General features: G+C 37.7%; 4 protein-coding genes across 4 annotated transcripts; 1 reads left to right on the forward strand and 3 right to left on the reverse strand.

Moving 5' to 3' along the window:
- The first annotated feature begins 5,157 nt into the window (after positions 1-5,157).
- On the forward strand, positions 5,158-9,936 carry LOC108837745 (importin beta-like SAD2). Its single transcript, XM_057004947.1, is given in 17 exon segments — positions 5,158-5,461; positions 5,675-5,951; positions 6,079-6,178; positions 6,565-6,727; positions 6,810-6,997; positions 7,077-7,250; positions 7,569-7,714; positions 7,795-7,918; positions 7,997-8,177; positions 8,449-8,470; positions 8,473-8,607; positions 8,728-8,769; positions 8,854-8,972; positions 9,045-9,061; positions 9,063-9,220; positions 9,488-9,619; positions 9,708-9,936. Coding segments are annotated over 17 exon segments (2,130 nt in total). The 5' UTR covers positions 5,158-5,368; the 3' UTR covers positions 9,767-9,936.
- A 244-nt stretch (positions 9,937-10,180) lies between these two features.
- On the reverse strand, positions 10,181-16,574 carry LOC130509209 (uncharacterized). Its single transcript, XM_057004946.1, has 6 exons — positions 16,416-16,574; positions 16,264-16,314; positions 11,108-11,332; positions 10,880-11,008; positions 10,528-10,797; positions 10,181-10,446 (listed from the first exon to the last, which is right to left on the reverse strand). The coding sequence occupies exons 1-6, from the start codon at positions 16,546-16,548 to the stop codon at positions 10,310-10,312; spliced, it is 945 nt and encodes a 314-aa protein (XP_056860926.1). The 5' UTR covers positions 16,549-16,574; the 3' UTR covers positions 10,181-10,309.
- Positions 16,575-18,722: 2,148 nt separating this feature from the next.
- Positions 18,723-20,388, reverse strand: LOC108847990 ((+)-neomenthol dehydrogenase). The gene is made up of 4 exons (XM_018621384.2): positions 20,093-20,388; positions 19,681-19,939; positions 19,399-19,593; positions 18,723-19,288 (listed from the first exon to the last, which is right to left on the reverse strand). The coding sequence occupies exons 1-4, from the start codon at positions 20,173-20,175 to the stop codon at positions 18,893-18,895; spliced, it is 933 nt and encodes a 310-aa protein (XP_018476886.2). The 5' UTR covers positions 20,176-20,388; the 3' UTR covers positions 18,723-18,892.
- Positions 20,389-20,708: 320 nt separating this feature from the next.
- LOC108847989 (respiratory burst oxidase homolog protein C) lies at positions 20,709-25,983 on the reverse strand. The gene is made up of 10 exons (XM_018621383.2): positions 24,975-25,983; positions 24,847-24,895; positions 24,643-24,756; positions 24,132-24,563; positions 23,656-24,042; positions 23,362-23,573; positions 23,178-23,280; positions 23,015-23,088; positions 21,199-21,725; positions 20,709-21,079 (listed from the first exon to the last, which is right to left on the reverse strand). Exons 1-10 carry the CDS (start codon positions 25,718-25,720, stop codon positions 20,970-20,972), a joined length of 2,754 nt encoding a protein of 917 aa, XP_018476885.2. The 5' UTR covers positions 25,721-25,983; the 3' UTR covers positions 20,709-20,969.
- Positions 25,984-26,298: the final 315 nt, after the last annotated feature.

Here is a 26,298-nt window from a genome sequence, read left to right on the forward strand (position 1 = left end):
ATGTAAGAAAAATATACAGGAGACAATGACATATTAAAAGAAAATGTGATAAAATCTCATAGAAACCTGCTAAAAAATGTGATAAAAACTTGAAAATAATCCATGAGTAATATTAAATAAGAAGAACAATTATCAATTAAAAAATCCCATAGAAACCTGTAAAAAGTTATCAAATTTTGTTAGCAATTTTACAATATAAATAATTTAATAGATTTCTAAATTTTATTGAGACGAAAATAATATTACATTTGCATATATTTATTGAAACAGTCTGAAAATAGTTTATAGTCAACTACAACCAGTCTTTCGTCTGTGTTATTTATCTGTTAATAGAAGAAACAAACAAATGTTAGAATTTATAAATTTAAAAATAATTTCGGATAAAAACAGACTAATACGTTAGTATTGACATCTCTTAGGGATCTCCTTTATATATACTCTACCTTCATTTTTTCTTGCGTTATTAGGAGAATATTATTCATAATAAATAACGTTTAGAAAATATATTTTTCCTAATAAATAATGAACAATTGGAAGAAAAATATTAAAGTTATAACGTTATTAAATGGTTTGCAATAAATTTGATATCAACTTGTGCAAGTAAAACATATTCATTGTAAGGTAAGCTATTAAAAACGAATTAACAAATTAGAAATATTAAAGTAAATTGTATTAAAACAGTGTAATAAATATGATTTGAAGTTTCACAAGTAATATGTGTTCAAAATAAGGAAGGTTATTAATAAAATAAAATATTAAGATATATTACATTTAAATAAATATCATATTGATTCAAATACCAAATTGCTTACGGAAGAATACATGACAGATATTGGAGAATTCATGAGACTTGTTGAACAATAACCAGAAGTAAAAACTGGTATGTTAAGATGTCCTTGTATTCTGTAATTGTTTTAGGATTTGATCGTTTGTTTACCTTTGAGCCACTTGGTCTCAGCAGAGGTTTAGCTCTTTTATTTATGGATGAATTTCAAGTTAATGTTTTATTTTCGAATAACAGAATGATTGACATTGAGGCAGTCATTGATGGAATAAAAGTCTTTATGACGTTTGTTTATGGAGATCCTGTACTAGAAAGAAGAGATCTAGTTTGGGAACGTCTTACGCGTTTCTCAACAACACGAACTGGGCCTTGGTTTATGATAGGAGATTTCAATGAGATTACTGGTCATAATGAGAAAGAAGGAGGAAGACAACGTACTGATAGCTCATTTCTTCCTTTTAAACAAATGTTGAGTGATTGTGGGATGCTAGAATTTCCATACACTGAAAACATGCTATCATGGGTTGGAAAGATAGCAGGGAGAGTAACTATTAGATGTCGTCTGGACAGAGCACTAGGAAATGCTGACTGACACGAAAAGTTTCCTCATTCGAAGATAAAGTATATGAGGTTATGGGGTTCAGATCATCGTCCAATTCTTGCTGAGATTCTCATAAAACTATCCAGGAGATCGAAGAAATTTAAGTTTGACAAAAGATGGCTGGACAATGAGGAGCTAAGACAGGTTATTTTGGAGGGATGGAAATCTCCTGATCTTTCTCCCAATGCTTCTATAATGGAACATATTTCTAGCTGTAGGAAAGCATTGAGTGAGTAGAGGAGACAAAATAATATAAACTCTGCAAAACTGGTGGAAGAGCTTAAAGAAAAAGTGGAAGGGCTATATGCAGATGATAATGCCACAACAGAAGAGATTACAACAGCTTTGAAGGAGCTTTATGATGCTCTTAAGACAGAAGAAATATTCTGGAAACAAAAGAGTCGTGTATTTTGGCTAAGGGAAGGAGATCGCAACACGAAGTTTTTTCATGCCTTAACTAAACAAAGGAGAGCAAGAAACAAGATCACACAACTTCTAGGCGAAGATGGAAATATTGTGGAAGATGATGAGGGATTAGTAGCCATTGCTACTAGCTATTTCAGACAAATTTTTGAATCTTCTAATCCACAGGATATTGAAGAAGCTCTATCTGAAGTTCCTACGACAATCACGGAGCTAATGAACGAAAGTCTTACTGCACCGGTAACAGGGTGGGAGATTAAATTAGCACTTTTTGCTATGCATCCAGAAAAAGCTCCGGGGCCAGATGGGATGACTGGACTGTTTTACCAGAAGTTTTGGGACATAGTCAAGGATGATTTAACTCTTATGGTTAATAAGTTCCTTACTGAAGGGATAATGCTCGATGGTCTGAATAAGACAAATATTTGTCTTATCCCAAAGACAACAAAACCCAATGAAATGGCACAGTTTCGGCCTATCAGTTTGTGTAGCGTAAGTTACAAGATTATCTCTAAGGTCCTATGCCAGAGACTTAAAAAAGTACTTCCAGGATTGATTTCGGAAACCCAGTCAGCCTTTGTTGCTGGAAGACATATTTCTGATAATATTATGATTGCTCAAGAGATGTTCCATGCTCTCAGGACTAAGCCAAGCGGACGCAACAAAAGGATGGCTATTAAAACAGATATGAGCAAAGCCTATGATAGGATGGAATGGTCATTTATTGAAGCTGTGATGAGAAAGATGGGCTTCTCAGAAACATGGATCACATGGATAATGAGATGCATTACGTCGGTACAATACAAAGTACTCATGAATGGGCAACCAAGAGGAAATATTATTCCAGGAAGAGGCCTACGCCAAGGAGATCCTTTATCTCCTTTTATTTTTATTCTATGCACGGAAGCGCTCGTTAGCCTTCTCAATCATGCAGAGAACCAGGGAAAGATAACGGGGATGCGCGTTACCCGCGCGTGTCCATCGGTATCCCACCTATTATTTGCTGATGATAGCCTTTTCTTCTGTAAGGCGGAGCCCCATGAATGTGAAGAAGTAATGAAAGTGATCAGGATCTATGGTAAGGCATCAGGACAATGTATTAACTTTGATAAATCCTCCTTACTCTTTGGTAAGAGGATTAATGCAACCACAAGGCAAGAGATCAAAGATGTACTTGGAATACATAATGATGGTGGGATGGAGACTTACTTGGGTATCCCAGAGGATATTAGTGGTTCAAAATGCAAGCTCTTTGCTTTTCTAAAAGACAAATTGATGCATAGAGTGAATGGCTGGACAGGTCGTTGGCTCTCGAAAGGATGAAAGGAGGTATTAATTAAGTCAATTTTGCTTGCTCTCCCGACGTATGTTATGTCTACTTTCCTGCTCCCATTGGAGATATGTGAAAACCTTGCTAGTGCTATTGCCCAATTTTGGTGGAGCTCAAATCCTCCAAAAAGAGGAATACACTGGTCGAAATGGGAAAAAGTTTGCCTACCGAGAGAAGAAGGAGGGATTTGGTTTCGTATGATCCATGAGTTCAACTTGGCATTACTAGCAAAACAATTATGGAGGCTGACACAAAATCCGGATTCGTTGGTCGCCCGTGTCTTAAGAGGAAGGTATTACAGATTAAGCTCGCCTTTACGAGTAAATTCTGTAAACAGTCCTTCTTATGTGTGGACTAGTATTTCCGCTGCGAAAGAGCTTTTGTTGCTGGGGATAAGGCAGAAGATACACTCTGGCTATGAGGTGAAGGTATGGGAGGACCCTTGGATCCCAATGAATCCTGCTAGGCCAGTTATATCTATATCGCCAGTTATGAATCCAAATATGAGAGTAAGTGATCTTATTGGTCAGGAGTTGAAGGAATGGGATGTTGATCTACTGGGACAATATGTCAGCCCTGCTGATATACCCCTCATAAGGAGTTTAGCCATAAGCACTACTCATAGGCCTGACACTTTTTGCTGGAACTTCACAAGAAATGGGTAATATACGGTCAAGTCTGGATATTGGGTTGCTCAAAATCTTTTGAAGGATGCAAACGAAAAGCAACTGTTAGAGCCAAGTATTACAAAGCTCCAAGCCTTTGCTTGAAAGATAAATGCACCAAAGAAAATTTGTCATCTTATATGGCAATTGATAACTGGTCAAGTGGCAGTAACGAGAAATCTAGTAAGGCGAAATATGAGATGTGATAATTACTGCCCAAGATGTGGAGAGCCAGAGGAATCAGTAACACATGCTATTTTCGAATGCCCCCCTGCTCTACAAGTTTGGCTACACTCATCAACTCCAACGAGTCCTGCTATTTTTCCAGCATCAAGTATATACACGAATATGAACTACCTCTTCTGGGAAAAGAATAGTTTACTTGAGCCAGATCAAGACAGGGATCCTTATCCCTGGCTAATTTGGTACATCTGGAAGGCACGCAATGATAAACTCTTTAGGGGCATAGACAGAGATCCTATGGAACTAGTTCGATATGCTGAGAGTGAGTGCCAAGCTTGGTTTAATGCTAATGTAACGATACCACCAGTGGTACAAGTGAGTAATGTAGAGGAACCTCAAGTCATAAGCTTGGGCAATATTTGTTTACTGGATGGATCTTGGACACCTCAGGCTCAATTTAGTGGATCTGGATGGGTTTGGTTGGACAGTGGGGAAAAAACACAACTCATGGGATCACAGAACTTTCCTAGAAGAGAATCAGCTCTGCATTCAGAAGTGGAAGCACTGCGATGGGCGATGGAGAGTATGCTTCAGCATTCAACATGCCGGAACTTTGGAACATACTGTAAGGATTTGATTGCTATGATCAAGGAACCTCATGCATGGCCAAGTTTTGCTACGGAACTTGAGAGGATAGAGACACTGCTCATATGCTTCCCAGATTTCAAGATTTCTTATGTTCCTAGAGCGCGTAATCAAATTTCAGATTTTTTAGCTAAGACAGCTAGATCTTTCCATAGGAAGTTATATTTTATTGGTTGTTCTATTCCGGTCTGGTTACTCAGACTACTTCAAGTTTGAGTAATAGAATAGCCGTTTGCCGTAAAAAAAAGAAAAAAAATCTCAAACATTGTTCATTTCAAATGCTTGGTGTTAGGTAAATGTGAGTGGGGCAAGCTCCGTGCAGCACGTGCCAAGTCCATGAAATTCAAGGACGAATTAAACCGTCTCTATCAACGGATCCGGTTTGAGTTAAACCGCCGGCTTTGTAGACGAACCCTGCTTGATTTATAAGACAAACCCGGGCCAAATAAAAAAAATAGTGGGATTCGATTTAAATACTCTTTTTTTTTTTTGGTCAACCGATTTAAATACTCTATAATGATTTCTCCAGCTCTATTTGTCCACTACTCTCGCCACCAACTAAACTTATCATCTTCTTACTTCCTTCTCTGCCATTGTCGTTGCTTTTAAAACCCTATTGAACCTCTTCCTACGAGCTCTCCTACTAGTTATTTCAACGGAAAAAAATTTCAAAAATCGAATCCACCACTTCCTCCTCTTTTCTTTCTTAGTGTTTCGATTCCCAAACTCCCAGGAGGATGGATCCGCCTAGTCTCGCTTTGATCCTCCGAGCCGCCGCTCTCAGCCCCAATCCAGATGAAGGCAAAGCTACTGAGCAGCAACTCAATCAGGTCTCTCTTGAATTCTCTTAAGCTGTATAATATACACGGATGCTAGTTCTTGATACAGATTGAGTAAGTTCTCTACAGTGTTATGTGGCATATCAATGATGTTTCAGTTGGGACTTACTATTTCTAAATTAGTCTAAGTTCAATTTTTGAGTAAGTTCGTCAGTTTCCTGATGTCAGATTTGATTCTGGCTGTGTGTGTTCTCTGTGTCTCAGTTGCACAACACGCCACAGCATTTGGTGAGGCTGTTGCAGATAGCTGTTGATGGGAACTGTGATATGGCAGTGCGTCAAATCGCTTGTATTCAATTCAAGAACTTCATTGCTAAGAACTGGCCACCTGGAGATTCGGGTGCAGGAGAGCAGCAGCGGCAGCAGAAGAGGATATTGCAAAGCGACAAAGAATTGGTGAGGGATAACATACTCGTCTATGTCACTCAAGTTCCAGCCTTACTCAGTTAACTTTGTTCTGGGACTTATCACTCTAGAGTCAGTTGGCTTATTTTTTATTGGCTCGTTTATTTGAAGTTTCTGGTAATTTGTATGCCTCACGTCTGTGTGGTTTTGTGAAAAGATGGCTAACTTGTCTAGCTGATAGTCCTCACTTTTTGTTTCTACAGCAGATTCATATATGTATCGTGCATCTGTATATGTGTCTTTGTGGAATCAACAAATTTATGGAGCTTTGTTTGTGTTGCGGATACTCTCCAGAAAATATGAGTAAGTTACGTCACTTTGCATTCCGTATTCTCATTCCCGTGTGTATGATTAGAAGATTTGTTAGTAAAAAATTTGGTATGATCGTCTGCAGTGGCAGTAGCGCAAATTTGATATTTCAGTGTGGCACAAAGAGTAAAATCTTTAGGTGGTAGCCCCTCGTAAGTAGAAAAGTTAAGGGAAGAGACAATTGTATTGGAAAAGGAGTGTCAAGTGTTAAAATGTTTAGAATACAATACAATGCTGTACAATGGCTCTTTCATACATTATTCGTAATGTCTTATGAAGTTTAGATGAGTTCCAGCTATAGGAACGCTAGGTGTGTATTGCATGTAAACAAGCAGTGAATCTAAGATGATATTCTCATTGTTTCAAAATTTTGTTTTTAGGTTCAAGTCAGGCGAAGAGAGAACACCTGTTACCCGCATTGTGGTGGAGACGTTTCCTCTACTTTTGAATATTTTCAATGGGCGTATCCAGATAGAAAATCCATCACTAGAGATGGCAGAGCTCATGAAGCTGATATGCAAAATATTTTAGTCATCCATATATGTAAGTCGCTGGTCATATTGTTTTTTCCTAAAGTTATTGTACATATACCACATGATTCATTTTGTATTATTTTCTGTGGCAGCTGGATATCCCTAAGCAATTATATGATATAAACTTATTCAATGCATGGATGGTTCTGTTCTCGAGTGTTTCGGAGCGTCCTCCTGTTCCAGTTGAAGGCCAGTCTATGGATCCGGAACTTAGAAAATCTTGGGGCTGGTGGAAGGTCAAGAAGTGGACAGTGCAGATTTTAAACAGGCTCTTCAGTCGGTAAGTCTCTGAAGCCTATATGTTAAAAAGTAAACTCTTGGAAGGTCCACTGAAATTTTGTGAACATTCGTTGTGACAGGTTTGGTGACCCAAAACTTCAAACTCCCGAATGCAAACCTTTTGCCCAGATGTTTCAAAAGAGTTATGCAGGCAGAATTCTGGAAGGCTACCTAAATCTTCTGAACACAATTCGTGTTGGAGGCTATCTTCCTGATAGAGTTATCAATCTTCTCCTTAAGTGCTTAAGCAACAGGTTTGTGTTACAGTTAGTTTCAGTGGCATACTTGTATGCATTCAGTATGCCCACCTGGCTGACATAAATTCTCATTTCCCTGGCACTATACATTTGGGTTTTGTTCGACGTGTTTAAACTTACTGATTTTAAAATTTTTAGATGATTACTTGTTTGCTTTATTAGTAATTTCACATTATTCGACATTATCATGTGTTCAAATGTATTTTTCCCTGCAGCATAAAATAAATAAAAACTGTACAACTGTATTTTTGGCTTGTGGTATTCCTTGTTGTAGGGAGCTCTTTATCCTTCGACACTAATTCATTGTATCTGCAGCATTTTGATGAAAAACATGTATAATTTGCTGCTGCCTGGGCTGGATGTTCTGCTTTTTGAGATTGTTTTCCCTCTAATGTGCTTTAGTGACTCCGATCAAAAACTTTGGGAGGAAGACTCACATGAATATGTGAGGAAAGGTTACAGTAAGTATTAAAAACAGTGTGATTTCCTGAAAAGTTTTAGAGATATTATGTTGAATGATATCTGCTGTGCTGCATTGCAGATATTATTGAAGACTTGTACAGTCCACAAACAGCGTCTATGGATTTTGTAAATGAATTGGTCCAAAAACGTGGGAAAGAGAACCTTCCGAAATTTGTTCAGTTTGTTGTAGGGATCTTCAGGAGGTATTCCATTTGAGCTCTTCTGCTTCGGTCTTCTTCTTCTTTCTTCCTGTTGTGAACTTGGTTTCCCACTCTTTATAGTTATAACGAAGCTCCTGCTGAACATAAGCCTTATCATCGAAAAGATGGCGCGATGCTTGCTGTTGGAGCACTTTGTGATAAACCGAAGCAAACGGATCCCTATAAATCTGAGCTGGAGCATATGTTAGTGCAACATATTTTTCCTGAATTCAATAGTCCAGCTGGACATCTTAAAGCGAAGGTATTCACTGTTTTGGCTTCTTAAACTTTGTCATGGATGCCTCAGCAATTCATGGTTGCCATAGTAGGGGTTCTGTTATACTTCTCAATTTATTTCTTCAAAGAATTGTTGAACGAGAGAAGAAATAAAAAGAAAGGATAAATGATAACGATACTTGGGCGACTTCTACAAAGTGGATACTTTAGGATGGCCTCTCTATTTCATCTCTAGTATTAGATAGTATATACTTTGGGAGCCTTGATCTGTTAACGATTGTTTCTTTTGGATGTAGGCCGCATGGGTAGCTGGGCAATATGCCATATCAACTTCTCAGATCAGAACAACTTTCGTAAAGCATTTCACAGTGTGGTCTCGGGAATGCGCAATCCTGATCTCCCTGTCCGTGTTGATTCAGTTTTTGCATTACGTTCATTTGCCGAGGCGTGCGAGGGTATGTGATTCTCTCCTATGCATTTATACGTGTGATTCTGTTTGCATTTGTTTACCCGTTTGCGTTGTCTTCTTGAATGTGTGTATATGTGGCTGATTGAAACTCTGGTCAAACTTGCAGATTTGAATGAGATACGTCCAATCCTCCCTCATTTACTTGATGGTAGGTAACCCTTACCAACTAGATTGTCTGTATCATCGGAGTAAACTAATGCCTTTAACTTAATGGTAATCTTGCTCCTATCAGAATTTTTCAAACTCATGAATGAGGTAGAGAACGAAGACCTTGTTTTTACGTTAGAGACCATTGTCGATAAGTTCGGCGAGGAGATGGCTCTTTATGCTTTTGGATTATGCCAAAAGCTGGTAAGAAATGAGCTTTCTCCCTTTTTATTTGAATTTTGAGTTACATTTATTTCCGCCACCACTTTTTCTCAGGCGGCTGCATTTTGGAGGTGAAGCCAGTGATGATTTGGGAGCTTTAGCTGCAGTTGGTTGTTTGCGTGCCATAAGTACAATCCTTGAATCTGTTAGCAGCCTCCCTCAGCTGTTTGTTGAAATAAAACCAACGATACTTCCAATACTGCAGAAAATGTTGACCAGTGATGGCCAAGGTAAACTGATGTATAAAAATACTTGTAGACTTTTTTCTCATTTACCTCTAGTCCTTAGTTTGTGGACTACAAGCATATCTAAGTTATGTTGCGTCTAGATGATTGACGTTTGGATTGAATTGTTAGAAATTTTGATTCATTCCTTCAGTAACAGTATGGCCTTTTGTCGTGTAGCAGCATCAGATCTCAAGATCATTCATTTCCTTTTCAAACTATTTTAGTATAGAAACTAAAGCATTTAAATTCTCATCCTATTTGCTCTGGCAGATGTATTTGAAGAAGTTTTGGAGATTGCATCATACATGACCTTTTATTCACCTAACATATCCTTGGGCATATGGGGTCTCTGGCCATTAATCGTGGAAGTGTTGGGCGATTGGGCAATTGATTACCTCCCAAGTATGGCTTCTCTCGTATCTGTTTTCTGCATAGTTTACTCTGCTACTGCAGAACTTCCATTCACTAAGTTATTTCTTTGAAAATGTAGATATTTTGGCTCCGATGGACAATTTTATATCAAGGAGAACTGCTCATTTACTCCAATAGATTCATGTATGTGGTCTGTACTTGTTGTATTCTGAACTGTATGAGTATAAATTTTTGTACGTATCATGAAGGACAGACTCTTCCTTACTGTATAACAAAAATTGCGAGTTACTCATGCCTTCTGGCACAAGATTCATTTAGCATCAAATATAACTATTCTTGCTACCCTATTGGTTAGGTCCTATCCTGTTCGTGGTAGCTTGAGTGTAATCATGCTCCATAATCTTTGTTTTCAGGATCCACATTATAATCTGGAAGCACAAACAGATCACCTCCATAATTTTATTAAACTTTTTACCGCAAGACAATTTATGTACGGGCTGAATTCTAGGGTATTTTTACATGATTAATACTGAAATCACTAAGAGCAGGTCGACATGATATCTTAAGAATAATGCATTCAATCAGCAGATATGAATTCATAACCATAATATCTATCTTACTTATCATAAAGTTTCCAACACAAACATTCAAATTATTAAAGAAAAACATTTAACCATAAACGATAACTCCTTTACATAATAATAGAGATAATTAAAAGCTTTACTGGACTTCGTGCTCGACTTCGTACTCGACTTCGTTTGCGACTGCGACTGCGGCTGGGGCTGCAGCATCATCATCGATTTCCACTTCAACTTCATCACCACCACCACCTCCACCACCACCATCACCGGAAACCACTACAAGGTATAAATATTTTTTTTTAAACAGCACAACTAAAAATCTATAACTTCAATATGTAAAATATTAAAACATTATACCATTGTTGAAGCACTGAGCGTATCCGCCAGCAGGAACGGAAATAAAGCCATCATTTTCATCTTCAAATTCCATAGGCTCATGTGCAAACAAATTACCATTACGAATGCGCACTATCCCACCGTAAGGGAAGCTGAGACGCTGCTCATCAGTGGTAAAATGTTGGTTACCGGGAAGATCGGGAACCGTGTAAGAAAATGCTCCACTGGTTACTGCGAACTTTATGGGAAACACGTACGACTCGTCGCCAGACACACAACGGATCTGATCACCTGAACAAAAAAAAATTAGTATATATAACAAATGGAACGATTTATTTAGGAAATAGACAACAAAGAAAAAAAAATCAGATACCATTGAAGTCAAACGCAGCAAGGTCGTTGGTGGGAAAAGGACCAAACTGAGGTGCGACTGCGTCTTCGACTTCGTCTTCGTTTTCGTTTTCGTTTTCGTTTTCGTCTTCGATTTGGTCTTCATCCGTCTCTACAAGACATAAATATTTTAAGAAGGCATAAATATTTTAAGAGAATCAGTACAATTAAAAAAATATATAACTCGAAGATCTTAAATATTAATAATTACCATAGCCGAAGAACTTAACATATCCGCCACTAGGAATCTCCATAATGGCTACACGATTAACTTTCAAAACCTTATGGGCAAACAGACGACCAGGATTAATGAGCAGCAACCCACCGTGAGGGAATTCGACATACGACTGAGCAGCGGTGAGAACGCGAGATACAGCGGGAGACTCGCGATGCGAGTAAGACACTCCTCCACTGGTTACTGCGAACTTTATGGGAAAGACGTTAATAGAAAAGAAAGTTTGTTATTGAGTTGACTGAAAAAGGAAGTTACAAACTACCTTATAAACGATAAAGAAGAAGGATGGTTTGATCACACTCGATCATAACCAAAGCTAATAGACTCGGTTTAGTATAAACCGGACTATACAATATTATTTAATCTAATACCCCTCCTCAAGATGGCATGTATATATTGGACAATGACATCTTGCCAACATGAGTAAGAAACAGAGCAGGATACAGAGGCTTAGTGAATATATCCGCAAGTTGATTATCCGTGCGAACATGAAGTGTCTTGATAAGCCCTTTGATGATCTTCTCTCGTACAATGTGGCAATCATTTTCCAAGTGTTTGGTGCGTTCGTGAAACACAGCATTATTGGCAATGTGTATGGCCGCTGTAGAATCACAAAAGAACGCAACAGGCTTGTCTTGAGGAGAAAGAAATTCTTGAAGAAGCTTAACCAGCCAAGCTACTTCACGAACAGCAAACTCCATAGCACGGTACTCAGACTCTGCAGAGGAATGAGAAACGGTATCTTGTTTTCTTGACTTCCAAGAGATGAGGGAAGGACCAAGAAACATACAAAATCCGGATGTAGAACGACGTGTATCAGCACAAGAAGACCAGTCTGCATCCGTGAAGCATTTCAAAAGCAGATCAGAATGCACAGAATAGAAAATCCCTTTGCCAAGCGTGCCTTTGAGATAATGAAGAACCTTGTAGGCTGCTTGCAAATGAGATTGTTTCGGAGCAGATGCAAATTGACATAACCGATTAACCGCAAAAGTGATGTCGGGTCTCGTTATAGTCAAATACATCATCTTGCCAACTAAACGTCGATACACAGTCGGATCAGGAAGAACAGGTTCAGGACTATCTTGAACAAGCTTGATACTTGGATCCATCGGAATGGAAGAAGGTTTACAAGCGAGAAGACCTGTTTCTTCAAGCAGAGCCAGAGCATATTTGTGTTGACAAATAGAGATACCTTCTTTGGATCTAGCTATTTCAAGACCCAAGAAATATCTCAAAGGTCCAAGATCACGCAACTTAAAAGACTTCTGAAGATCAGCTTTAAGTTGAGTGACGCTAGCATCATCATTGCTTGCGATAACAATGTCATCAACGTACACAAGAACAGCAACATATTTTCCATCTTTGTGACTGATAAACAATGTATGATCGGAATGAGATGGTCTAAAACCAAGAGCCAAGAGAGTGGAGCTAAACTTTAGGAACCACTGTCTTGATGCTTGACGAAGACCATATATAGATTTGTTAAGTCTGCAAACCGGATTAGGAGGAAGAACAGTGCCCTTTTTAGGAGTATAACCCGGAGGCAAAGACATATAAATTTCCTCAGAGAGATCACCGTTGAGAAAGGCATTAGAAATATCTAGTTGTGTCAAACTCCATTCTTTTACAGCAGCAACAGAGAGTAGAGTCTTGACTGTAGTCATTTTCGCCACTGGAGAAAATGTATCTACAAAATCAATCCCCTCCTGTTGTGTATAGCCCTTGGCTACTAAACGCGCTTTATACCTCTCCAAAGTGCCATCTGCATTGAGTTTAACTTTGTAGACCCATCGACAACCAATGGCATGCTTTCCATCAGGTAAAGAAACTATCTCCCATGTATCATTACTTTCCAAAGCTATAAGTTCATCATTCATGGCAGCAACCCATTCATCAAACTTCTTAGCTTGCACAAAAGAAGAAGGTTCAGGGTGATGCATGACTGAACAAATATAGTTCTTGTACGTTGTTGATAGCTTCTCATAAGAAATGTGAGCTGCAAGAGGATAAGGTATTGTCGTCTCAGTCATATTACAGAAGTAATCCTGCAGATAAGCTGGAGGTTTAGAAGCTCGTTTATGATCATGAGCAGAATGAGCTGGAGCTGAAACTTCCTTATCAACAGAGGTTTCATCTGTAGAAGAAGGATGAACAGCCGGCTCAGGAGATTCCATACCAGGGTTAACAGAAGCTCCAAATATATCAGGTAAGACTTCAGGTTGATGAAAAGGAAAAATTTCTTCATGAAATACTACATTTCGTGAAATAGAAATTTCATTAGTATCCAAATCCATTACCTTATACCCTTTATAGCCAGATGGATAGCCCAGAAACACACATGCTCTAGCTCTTGGTTGAAATTTGTGGCGACTCTTTGAAGAAGTGGACACATAGCAGAGACAACCAAAGGTGCGGATGCCTGTGTATTCTGGTCGTTTTGAAGTTAGCATCTGATATGGAGATTTATCCTTAAGCAGTGGCGAAGGAAGCCGATTTATCAAGAATACTGCAGTGAGAACACAATCTGACCAGTACTCAAGAGGAACCTTAGCTTGAAACATCAAAGAACGAGCCACGTTCAATATATGTTGATGCTTCCGTTCAACCACGGAGTTTTGCTCGGGAGTCTCTGGGCACGAGTGAAAAGCTTTGATTCCTTTAGCTTTGTAAAGCTCAGTGAAACGAAGCTCCGGTGCATTATCAGAGCGGACACCCTTGACTTTTGTCTTGTACTGAGTTTCTACCATTTTCAAGAAATCTGGAAACAGAGTCAAAACTTCATCTTTGGTACGCATCAGGTAAATCCAAGTGACTCTCGTATGATCATCTACGATGGTCAAGAAGTACCTATACCCTTCAGTAGAAGCGACTGAAAACGGTCCCCAAGTGTCAATATGCAGCAAATCAAATGAACTGACACTCATATTATTTTGTGAGGGAAAAGAAAGATGTTTCTGTTTGGCAAGCGGGCAAATAGAGCAGTGAAATGTTGTTTTATTGCGTTGAGGAATCCCTAATACATCAGAAATAGAGTCAATCTTTTGTATGGCAGGATGCCCCAATCTATTATGCCATAAGGCTGAATCAAGAACAACATTAGCACAGAAATTTGAAGGTCTTGTAGAGAGCTCGCCAATAGAAGCTTCATCCAGTATGTAGAGGTTTGTGATCGCTTCACCCTGACCAATCATCAACCCCCTGGTAAGATCCTGGATCATACAAGATTCACTGTCAAAAGCAACTCTATAGCCCAAATCTTTTGTCATTTGACTAACACTGATGAGGTTTAATCTGAAGTCCGGGATATATAGAACATTATTCAGAATTAAGCTCTCATTTATTTGAACTTTCCCAGAGCCAACAATCTTCACACCCAATCCTGTTGGTAAGCTTACAGATTGATTAAGTGTTTCAGAAAGACTGAGAAACTTCGTTTTATCATGACAAACATGATGTGTTGCTCCACTATCAATGATCCAAGAGGTTGAAGTCAACACGTTACCAGTAGCTCTTAAGACTCCCACAAAGAACAGAGTGTTAGTAGAAAGAGTCATACCCGGTAAAGTGGTGATGGAACCTCCAGAAGTAGAAGCCACATTTGCCTTAGAATCACTTGAAAGTTGAAGTTGAGCAGTAAAGTACTCGATAACGCCTTGTATCTGATCTTTAGATAGTGTATTCATCATGCCTGCAACAACTGATTCATTAGCATTATCAGCAAGAGTCAAGTTAGCCACAACCGGTTTCACTGGAGCATTTTGTTTCTCAGCAGCCAGTAAACGTTTGGATTTAAACCCTGGTGGAAAGCCATGAATCTTGTAACATTTGTCCATCGTATGTCCTGAGTAACCGCAATGCGAACAGAGAGGTCTATTGGATCGTACTGGTGGCGTAGAATGAGCAGCATTGATCGAGGCAGAAGAAGTATCAGCTGCAACTTGAAAGGTCGAAGCATTTGAGACTGGATTAATACTTCTCTGGCTATGATCCTGATCAAGCAGGTTGTACACTTCAGCAAGATCAGGTACGTTCTTCTTCATGATAATCTGACTACGAACATTAGAGTACGAATCATTTAAGCCAGCCAATAGTTTGATGATCTTGGCATGTTCATTCTTCGTATAAGTCGCTTTGCAGCAATCACAATTTTGACAAATCTTCACGCAGTCTGCTCCATCAAGTTCATCCCAAAGTGTTTTCAATTTTGTATAATACGTGGATAGATCCATAGAACCTTGATGAAGAGACCAGATCTGCTGTGTTAGATGATACGATCTCGGCAAATTTGTGATTCGAAAGCGAGTAGATAGATCCTTCCAAATCTCAGAAGCATCATTGAATCTGAGAATACTTCCATAGATTTGCTTTGTAACGGAGTTCAGAATCCAGGATTTTACCATAGAGTTACATCGAGACCAGATCCTATAGTGAGGATGATTCTCTGGTGGCCTTGGTAACGAACCATCAACGAACGATAACTTGTTCTTCGCGTCAAGAGCAATCGTGAGAGCAAGGATCCAGGTGTTATAGTTCGTACCGTCTAATGTCTCTGAAATGATGGATGCTCCTGGATTATCACCATTCGCAAGGAAGTAAGGAGAGTATTGAATCCCATCGAAGTTGAAGGAATTCATTGGAAGAAGATTTGGAATGTTCATCGGAACAGATGAAGTAGGATTTGGTAGCTGGATGACTGGATCGGGAGAAGCCGGCGCCGGAATAGGTCGTCGATCAGCTCGCCGAGTCTGATTTGTCACCTTCGTCGCGGAGTTAGCAACACGAACGCTCCGACGCGTAGATTGGCGAAGCGTAACCATGATGATGATGATAGAGCTCGATTTGACGGAATAATCAAATCTAGAGCTTAAGAAAAGGATCAATCGGAGAAGAATCCGACGAATCTAGGTCAAAGAAGCGAAAAAAACGAAGATCGAGAACTGAGTTTTGAGCTCAGCGCTCTGATACCATAATAGAAAAGAAAGTTTGTTATTGAGTTGACTGAAAAAGGAAGTTACAAACTACCTTATAAACGATAAAGAAGAAGGATGGTTTGATCACACTCGATCATAACCAAAGCTAATAGACTCGGTTTAGTATAAACCGGACTATACAATATTATTTAATCTAATAGACGTACGATTTGCTGACGACGTCCTCATAAGTCAGACGGATCTGATCACCTGGACGAAAAAAAAAATTATATAAGAAAATTATACAGTAAACAAATGGAACGATTTATTTAGAAGATAGACAACAAAAATAAAGAAAGAATCAAAAATACCTTGCCAGTCGAAGTTAGGAAGGTCGGCGGTGAGAAAGGGACCAAACTGAGGAGGGACACCGGGAGCAAGAGGAGGGACACCGGGAGCCAGAGCAGGGACACCGGGAACGTGAGGAGGATTTTCGTCTGCCATTGTTAGTTGCTATGAATAGCTCATGAAAGCCCTAGCTAACATTATTTATATAAAAACCCTAGATTTGACTATATGTCCTCGTATGGGCTTGAAAAATGTTCGGTTAGGCCCAATATTATTGTACCCTAAAAATATGATAACCAGGAAATCACATTTTCTATTCGAAAAGCTCTAATAAATTGACTTTTTCACGACAACATACATATTCCAAATCTATCTTATTTAAAGGGAAAATTGTTTTTTACACCAAAAAAAAAGATAGCTATGTTTTATTAGAAAAAAAAAAAACTATGTTTTATTAGACTAATCTCATTTTATTTATGTTCTATTAGGCTAAATATTTTAAAATGGCAATAATATCCTTAATTTCAATTGTAAATTCGTAATTACAGTAAACCAAACAATTATTAAATATTATAAATAATAAATAATTAAAGTGATTAAAATATAAGAACATATGAAAAATCCCCAAATAAAAATTGATATATTTTAAAAATTTTAAGTTAACAAAATCGATTTTTAAAACATAAAATTAATTTTAAAATGTGATTAAAAAATAAAATCGGTTTTTATTAGACCTATTCATGAATTTGAGATATCTCCAAGTTTAAACAAAAAAAAATGATGATACTAATATTCATGTTTTTGTAATTTGATTATGCATTAAGATACAAGGATTGATATGAAAATTAATCAGCATGGTTTTATATCATATCTATACTATTAAAGCAGGATCCTATTGTGCGCTTTACCTAAATCTATCCTTTCTTTAACTAACATTGCTTATTTCATTAAAGGTAATTAAGTAATATTAATAACATATTTTTATTGGGTCATTTTTTTGATCCAGCCCACTGTCCACATCATCTCTCTTAGACCATTTGGACCGATTAAGAAATCAGATCCAATTCTTATTTTTTTTCCAAATTCAAATAATTTATTTTCAACCATTATTAATATTTTGTGTAGTGAACAAAAATTAATAACTTAATTATTATGTTTTTCTTTTTAATATAATTTAAGCATTCATAAAAAAATTTGAATTTTTTCATTGAAAAGTATAAATCTTTATTAAAAGTATATAATTTTTTATTAAAAAATTAACCACATAATAAAATTAATATATCAGAGTTATACCAACTTAATTCATTAAAAATAAAGTTTAATTTTCTAAATATAAATACTCATTAGACCTGGACGTTCGGATACCCATTCGGATACGGATCGGTTCTTTCGGATATCGAGTTTTTGGGTTTTGAAATTAAACCCCATTCGGGTTTTGAAATTAAACCACATTCGAGTATTATAAAATTTCGGGTCGGGTTCGAGTCGGGTCTTTCCGGATCCGAGTGGGTTTGGTTCTCATGCATAAGAACCTGCAAAATAACCAAATAACCAAAGTACCTAACGGGTTCGGTTATTTGTACTCAAAATAACCAAAGTATCTGATTTGGTTCAAATTTTTGTATCCAAATTATTCAAAAGTAACCAAAAATATACAGGGTAAACTTTTATCCAAACTATCATATTTTATCCAAAAATACTCAAAAGTATCGAAAATAACAACTATAGTTAACTTATAATATCAATTTAAAAATTAAAATAATTATAAATATAATTATAACATATATTTTTAGATATATTTCAGATATCTTCGGGTACTCATTTGGTTTTCGGTTCGGGTCGGATTCGAGACCGATTCTTCGGATATAGCAATTTAGAACTCATTCGAATATTTACCCCGGGTCTGACCGGGATCCTGATTTTCGGGTCGGTTTCGGGTTGGTTCTTCGGGTCCGAATATTATGCTCTGGCCTACACTCTTTTAAAATGAAACACGATAAAGAAAAATAAAAAAGCTTAAATCTTTAATAAAAAAAATATACAAAAATATGACATTTACTAAATATTTGTCAAGTTAAAAAAAAAGGAAAATAACCCCGCGCTTTCAAAATCTAGTTAGTTCTTATTAGCAAAACATAATTCGTATCCCAAGATTTATAAAAATTACAAAATGAAGTCTTGATCATAGAGGAAATTAAATATTACTTATTATCAATCAAAGAAAATGATGGTAAAAATAATTATTATCCCAAGAAACCACTATGAACATATACAAAACGAAAAAGATACCATAAAAAGGGGAAAAGAATGCAGAAAACTAACAATGTTAAGGGGTAAAACTTTTATTCATATCAACTCTTATATCTTCCACAATTGAACTATATATAAAACTAACTTTTTTTTTGGTCAACATATATAAAACTAACTTTAAATAGCTTTCTTTCTTAAGAAAAAAACGAGTAAGAACAACACAAGAAGCAAGTCCCATCCATTTTCTCATTTAGAAACTGATCTCACGTCTCTCGGCAAAGAACTTTCCAGTAATAGCTTGATCAGGAAGCAACGCAAGCCAGACTCCAGTGTCAGCTCCATCCTCTGCTGAGATATTCCCAGCATAACCGGTCATCGCGGTTTTCACCCAACCGGGACAAAAGCAGTTTGCATATATCTTCTCTCCTTCTGGTCTCTCAGATAGTTCTTTCGCTAGCACTCTCGTGTACGCGTTCACCGCCATTTTCGAGACGGAGTAGTCTGTGAAAGAATGTGGCCAACCTCCTGATTCCCACGTTCCTTCTTCCACTTGCTTCAGAAACTCTGTTACTGTTTCGTCAACGGCTTCCTCTGTCAGAGAGTCCACATCCATAAGCTTAGCTCTCACGGCTTCGTTCTCGAGTTTCTATTCAAGAAAAAGAAATCATAATAATTTGTTTTAAGTTAGAAGGTGTTACAAAAAAAAAAACATTACGTTAGGAGAATTAGAAAACGAAAAAGTTAAATATTATGTACACTGTGGCGGCCTTTTAATCTACCGAGCCTGGAGGTGACATTGACAATACGAGCACCAGGAGAAGCTTGTCTCATCAATGGAAGCATAGCTTTGATTATGTTCTTTGTCCCATTGTAGTTTGTAGATAGCACCATGTGGGAGTTCTCGACGGAGTTATGTGTTCCAACATTGTAGTTTACACCTGCATTGTTTATCTTCAAAAAAAGGAGAAAACAAAAACTTTACATCATAAAGTGTTTTTATTGCCAAGTGGAAATATATTAATGGGGAATTAAACTTACTAAAACATCAATGAACCCATATTTATCCTTAATCCATTGGCAGAAGTCTTGAATTGAGGACGGGTCCAAGATATCAAGGCGGTGGAAATCAACGTTGAAGCCACCTTCTTGCAACACTTTAGCGGCTTCGAAGCCAACATTCTCGTCTCTAGATGTTAATATCACAGTTAAGCCATGTCCAGCCAATTGTTTCACCATCTCAAATCCTATGCCTCTATTTGCACCCGTTACCACCGCCACAGTTTCAGATGTCCACCACCTAACAACAATATTTGTTTCAGCATTTCCAAGAAAAATAACAAATATCAAATGAATCTTCTAAATGACATAATATAATCATAACCTCTGATTAAAGATCAAAACATAAAATGGTTCACCGACAAACAAGATAAAACAACAAAGTCATTCTTACCTCTGGTGATCGGAGTACGGAATAGTACGAAGGAGAGAGACTTGTTGGAGTCTCTTGTCTCGTTTCTCCTTGCTTCCGACCATCTTTGTCTCTGTTTTACGATTCGAAGTTTCTTTTTTTTTATTCAATCTGAATATGCAGAGGATTAAACTTTTCTCATCTCCCTCTCTGGCAGATTCTTCTCATCCTTTTTGTGGATCAAAGGTCAATCTCCCCACTTTTTGCGTGAGTTTTGTGTGGCCTCTCGTTTTTCAAATTTTCATAATGATTCTATTTATAGATCCAAGTTTTTTGTTTAGAGGAGTAGAATTAGCATGTAGTGATTCAGTTGTGCATTTTGGTTCAATCTCTTATTTCATATATTCTGTAAAAAAATATTACTAATTGTTTTGCTATAAAAAGATAATACAAAATACCTTTTACATATATTTTGAATTTTCAAAATAAAATATTAATTGGTAAAATTTTTATGCTATTTGTTGCTTTATTAAGAAAAAACCCATATAAAGTTCTTTACTTTGTTTCCTGATGGTGGACCTAATTCTCTTGCCATTTTTTTCCAATGGTGAGCACGGTTATGGTGCTTGCATTGTATCGCAGTTGTTCTTCTTTAAACTATACAACCTTTGCTTCGTTTTGCACCGTTTTTGTCGACAACATAAGGTTACACTTTCCAAAGAGAACAATTTAAACATACGACCAAAAAGCATAAAAGGAAATCTACAGTCAAGTACTCATGTCGGTGCATGCGCACATATATGTATACATATATAATTAAGTAAATTGTATAAAAGAAGTAAAATTACGAGAAACATAACTCAATGCATCTTTTTCTCTTGCTTTTGTTGCTTATGCCTTTTTAGCTCTGTGTTCTCCTTTAGAAATTCTCTTTGTGGAAGGAAAATCTAGTGCTTGTCTTGTGGGTGAAATCTAAAGCTAAATGCCTTAGCTCCTTTGTCAATGCTGGTGCTCCACAGTAGAATACTCCTGCACAATGTTGTTAATATCATTCCATATGTTATATCATCTCTGCATATACTCTACCAAATTAGTATTCTTTTAGCTGATGATTTTATAATAACCGTGAGAAGATGATGTGAACTTACCAACTTTAGTGTTAGGATGATCCATGGCTATGCGTTTGTAAACATTTCTCCAATTAGGTTTAGCAAAATGGGACATAACTCTTGTTCCAGAGACAATATCGACCCCGTTCTTTGCATGGTTTAGTGATTGAAGCATATGTATAAGCGCAGAACGGGCGTCGCCTTCTTCGTAGACGCTTGTACAATAATTATGAAGCTCGATGACACGGTTGGTATCTCTTTCCGCGACCTCGTTCATTATGTTCTTAAACCAATCGAAAGAGCCTTGCTCACGCGTAACCCAGTAGAAGTAAGCCCTACGTGTCCTGAAACTCTCTTTCTTGTTTCGTTGTTGTGGTTCACTTGTTCCATGCTCCATTCGGCTGAGTTGGGCTTGTTCTTTGGCCCTGATGTTGTTGACAATGTCTTTGACGATACTGATCATTGGTGTGGCTCCGATTCCGAGACCAACCAGTAGAACCACCTCGTACTTTTTGTAGTCTTGGGCTGGTGCACCGTATGGACCATCAATCAAGACTTTCGGGAAGCTGTAGAATAAGAATTATTGCTATCAGGGTCACAACTCTCAATTTTCTATGATGAACCAATCTTATATTTTTCAACAAACACTAACGTAAATAGTATCGCGTAGGTTTCACTATAAAGAAACAAAACAATTTGGTCGTAATCAAATATTATGTTATAAATTCAAATTTGTCCATACACTCACATCTTTTAAAATCTAATATATGATTGAACGTTAGTTGAAGATAATAATGTATGTACTATATTAAATTACCTATATAACATTTTTAGTTAATGTCCTGTTCACTTTCTCTTGTGACTATTTTTTGTCCTGCTAGGCTGCTAGCTATATACGAGTGTATACAACTATAAGTAATGGTGGTGGCATTTGAAATTTCTAGATAGTTAACATTATAATAACGCCAAAACAAAATCGCACAAAACAAAACAATACTATAGTTTGGAATATTCTTAAAAGAATAGAATAATCATGCTTGTCCAAACAAATTAATTTGGCTTGTGAAACCTTAAAACCAAAACTAAGTAAAGTACATGACTATAATAATAATATCCGACTAAAACATATTAATTTGGCATGTGAACACTTCAAACCAAAACCAAGGAGAAGTATATTATATATGCAAGTTTATTCGTACACCTGGATCTATGTTATATCTACATGTGATGTGCCTCAAAAACACAGATAGGAAACCATGAATACCATTTATAACTCGGCATCTCTTCAATTTGTTTTGTTTTTAATTAGTTTCCAAAGTAAGAAACTTGATATAGTAAATAAAACCACTCGGCAGTATGATTGACATGATGCAAAGATATTTTATAAAAACGCCATCGAATGTTGACATTAAAAAGTAGAGTTTGACCTATCAACCTTTAATAATCCGTTTTAAGATATTGCAAGAGGAGGGACCCAAGATTTACGCGGTCACAAAAACACATGGAGAGGCAAAAAATCATCGTGCTTGCATGATATATCAAATAATGTGTCTCCATCATATAAATAAGATAATGATAATTACGTTGATAGTTTTGTTTTAAGTTGTGGTCTCCCACCACTTATATTATGATGAGTTAGGTACAACATTGTTTGAATTTGTCACCCTTTATACCTAAAACCCCTTAACACATAAGAATGCTTTTTGTAAGTGGATATCACGATTTCATGATTCATCCTCTCAAAAACCTTCTAGAACCAAATCTTTCTTTTTTTTCTTTGCACGACTAAGTCATTTACGTGTAGAATTAGATTTGTCGATTTTTTCAAGATATAGTGGTTAGGAATTTCACTTACTCGGGATTATTTGCACCATGCATCATGTCGGCTCTAAGCAGACCACTAACTCCTGCCGGTGGTGGCTTACACACCTGAAACAACACACAAAACCAAACCATTCATATCAAAACTCTTTAATGTCAAAAAGTAGTTGGTTAATTAAAGACATTTATAAAATTACCTCAGAGAAGACTCCTTTGAGAGCCCTTGTCCAATCTCCAAGAACTCTAATGTGAACACTAAGGTAATCATCCTGTGGTGCAGAGGTGATTGAAAATGGATGCCTACATTTTGATTAAAACTCTCATTAGACATGTATAATGTCACAATGCAGAGAAATATATAATTTTGGTTTGCTTTTGTACCATTCAAATGGAGATACAGCAGCACAATTAACAAACATGTATTGACCGCTCTTGTATTTGAAGTTTTGAGGCCTTGACAAATGTATTGCCAAAACGTTTCCTGGATAAACTGCCACTTTCTTAATAGTCACCGCCTTGATGGTCGATCTGAATGCTCGTATCAACCTTTCACACGCGTATAGAACCACTGGTGCCACCAAATACATCCAGGTCTACACCAATCTCATGACCAAATGATTAGAAAATAGCTATATATATATGCTGTGATCTGTTAGGGGAATTGATTTTATTTACCGTTTTGTTGTGCCAGTCTTTGGTGAGATACAAGTAGTATCCATGAGCAACAAGGAGAATATAAACTATGACGAACAAATGATGAGTGTACCAAAAGGCATTGAAGCTAGCTAGTTGCTTTAACGGTCCTGGAAGATTAAGCTTCCCTCTTCTGAACCAAGGAGTGGCTAGTGTGAAAGCAATCGCCATTAGCAGAATCATTACAAGTCCGGTTATACCTTCCACAGAGTTTACAAAATGCCAGTAGCTCTGTGGTTGCTCCTCCCCAAAGAACTGTCTTAAAGGCCTATACTGCTCTGGAGTTGCGTCTAGTAGCCGCGGGAAATCGCAAGATAAATGTGCACCGGCGTGCAACGTCACTCCAACTAAAATCCCCACCGCTATAACCTAATGTTTTAACCATTAATTTGTCATCAAGAAATTACATTAATAGAAGGGTTATTTATATAGGGATATGTCGTTTTGTGTTGTGTTACCTTGTGGAAGTTGAGATTGTCATCAAATGGGACAACACGACCCAACCTGGTCTTATTCCTAAGCCATGTGATGGTGTTTCTGCAAACAGGTAATAGAATCAAAGCCATGTTCAACTTAACTGTCTCCGCTGCACCTTTGGCCATGCACACACAATCACCCATCACTGGATACACAGGGCTACGCCTGTACTGGATGTATTTGTATACAAAGAGTACGGCCATAGCTATGAGCCATAAAACTATCACCCAACATCTTTGCCAGTTGTCAATCACGAAGAATCTGAGTCCACGGTACCACCGCTTCAACGGGTTGCGGTTAAACGTAGGCTTAAGCCTCTGACTCATCATCTGGCTCAGGTTCTTTCTCTCCCCAGTACTTGTTATTACAGACTGTGACGCCGCTTGCAAAAGCAGTGTCTCAAGACTCTCCAACTGTTTCAAAGATTCAACACAAAATGATTTAGTCCTCAACCCAAATAACATGAGAAAAATTCGAGTTTCCATTACTTACCATGATGTAGCCTATATTGTCTGGATCCAGCTCTTCCATGATAAGAGCTGCATATTCATCAGCTCTCTTTTGGATTGTATTCAGATTGTTTGCAGATGCACTAAGACTTATAATCTGTGAACAAAGTTAAACATTACAAGTAAAAAACAATTTTTTTTTCCGTAATCAGGTCCGAAACCACAATATGTAATATTAGTTTCGTACCTCTCTAACTTCATCTTCAGTAAGTCTACCATCAGCATCTTTATCCACCCTACATTTTTTTTACATTACCATCAGATTCACAAACAGAGAAAGAGAAACTTAACAGACAAGAAACTGAAAAACTGTACATGTCGAAGAATGTCTTAAGACGAGAATCAAAGCTCTGATCATTGATCTGTTCCCAAAACTCTTTAAGTTGATCACCATCGATCACTTCCCCTGTTATGTTCCTTCGTCTAGCCAACGCATCAAACAGCTCCAACGCAAACTCCTTCGAGTTCATCCCAATGCACTCCCCGAACTTTGTTCGTAGCAGCAGCCCCCCGGTCGTCGCCGTGATCTGATTAAACCGCTTCTCGACGGCGGACCATCCCGCTCCGCCGTCGTTTTTGCTGATAAACTTAAGCCCCTTGAGAGCCTGAGCCGCGGCGGACTTCGTCCGGTCCAACTTAGCCGCGCCGCGGCCAGGCTTTCTCGTGGTGCTACTACTAGAGACGGACGTAATGCGCTTGAGCTCGTGAGAAACAGAAGCTAGACGCTTCACCACGGACGTTTTCTTCTCGAGACGGTTGCGTTTCAGAAGCGTGAGCTCTTGACTCTCTTCGACGCTGCTGCTGGATCCGCCACCTTCCGATCCGGGTGATCTGAGGCTGTTTACAGACACCCTGTCGTCGTGAACGTCTACCGTGATGTCCACGTATGGAGGAGCACCACGCGCTCTCTGGCTCTGCTCCCCCGAGAATCCGGAGTTCTTGATCGCTGGTTTTTTGTAAACCGGCGGGAGTTGACCGCTCATCGGACCGCTCATGTAACCGCTGCTCTCTGCCTCGGAGTTGTAGCCTGACCCTGACACTTCAAAGCTCACTCTCTGCATTTTTTTTTATATAAAAAAAAAAACAAAAATCTCTCTTCGGCTTAATTTGACTGAAAATGAAAAAAAAAATGAGTATACTAGAAACTGTAGCAAAAATCTCCTTAATTCAGCGGAAACATTGTAATCGCAGATAGAACATTTTTCACGAGATAGAACATTTTTCACGAGAAAATCAATAAATTTCCCGGGAAAATACTCTATGAAGTTCGTTCCTCTGAAAACTTTAGGGAAAGTAAACGATCTCTGGTGATTTATGATAGGAGGAATGAAAATGGATTTATGTATAAATACTGGTGAGGAGAGATGATTGGTTGTGTAAGAAAAATATATTTGAATAAAGAAGAGAGACGTGGTCCGAGTTGGCCCACCAGATTTGTCATTTGTGATGCAAAAGAAACAACCAAAACTGATAACGTGCAACTGTAATGCAAAAACCATTAACAAAATGATTTTTTTTTTAAAATCACAAGTTGAGTTATTATTCCCTTTTGTTAAATTGAAAACAATAGTCCACTGTTTTTTAACAGGTCTGTACTCTGTAGCGAATGTTTGAAACTTATCAAAGTAAATATATTCTT

The sequence above is a fragment of the Raphanus sativus genome, chromosome 3 (genome assembly GCF_000801105.2).
Source record: "Raphanus sativus cultivar WK10039 chromosome 3, ASM80110v3, whole genome shotgun sequence".
NCBI classification, from domain to species: Eukaryota; Viridiplantae; Streptophyta; class Magnoliopsida; order Brassicales; family Brassicaceae; genus Raphanus; species Raphanus sativus.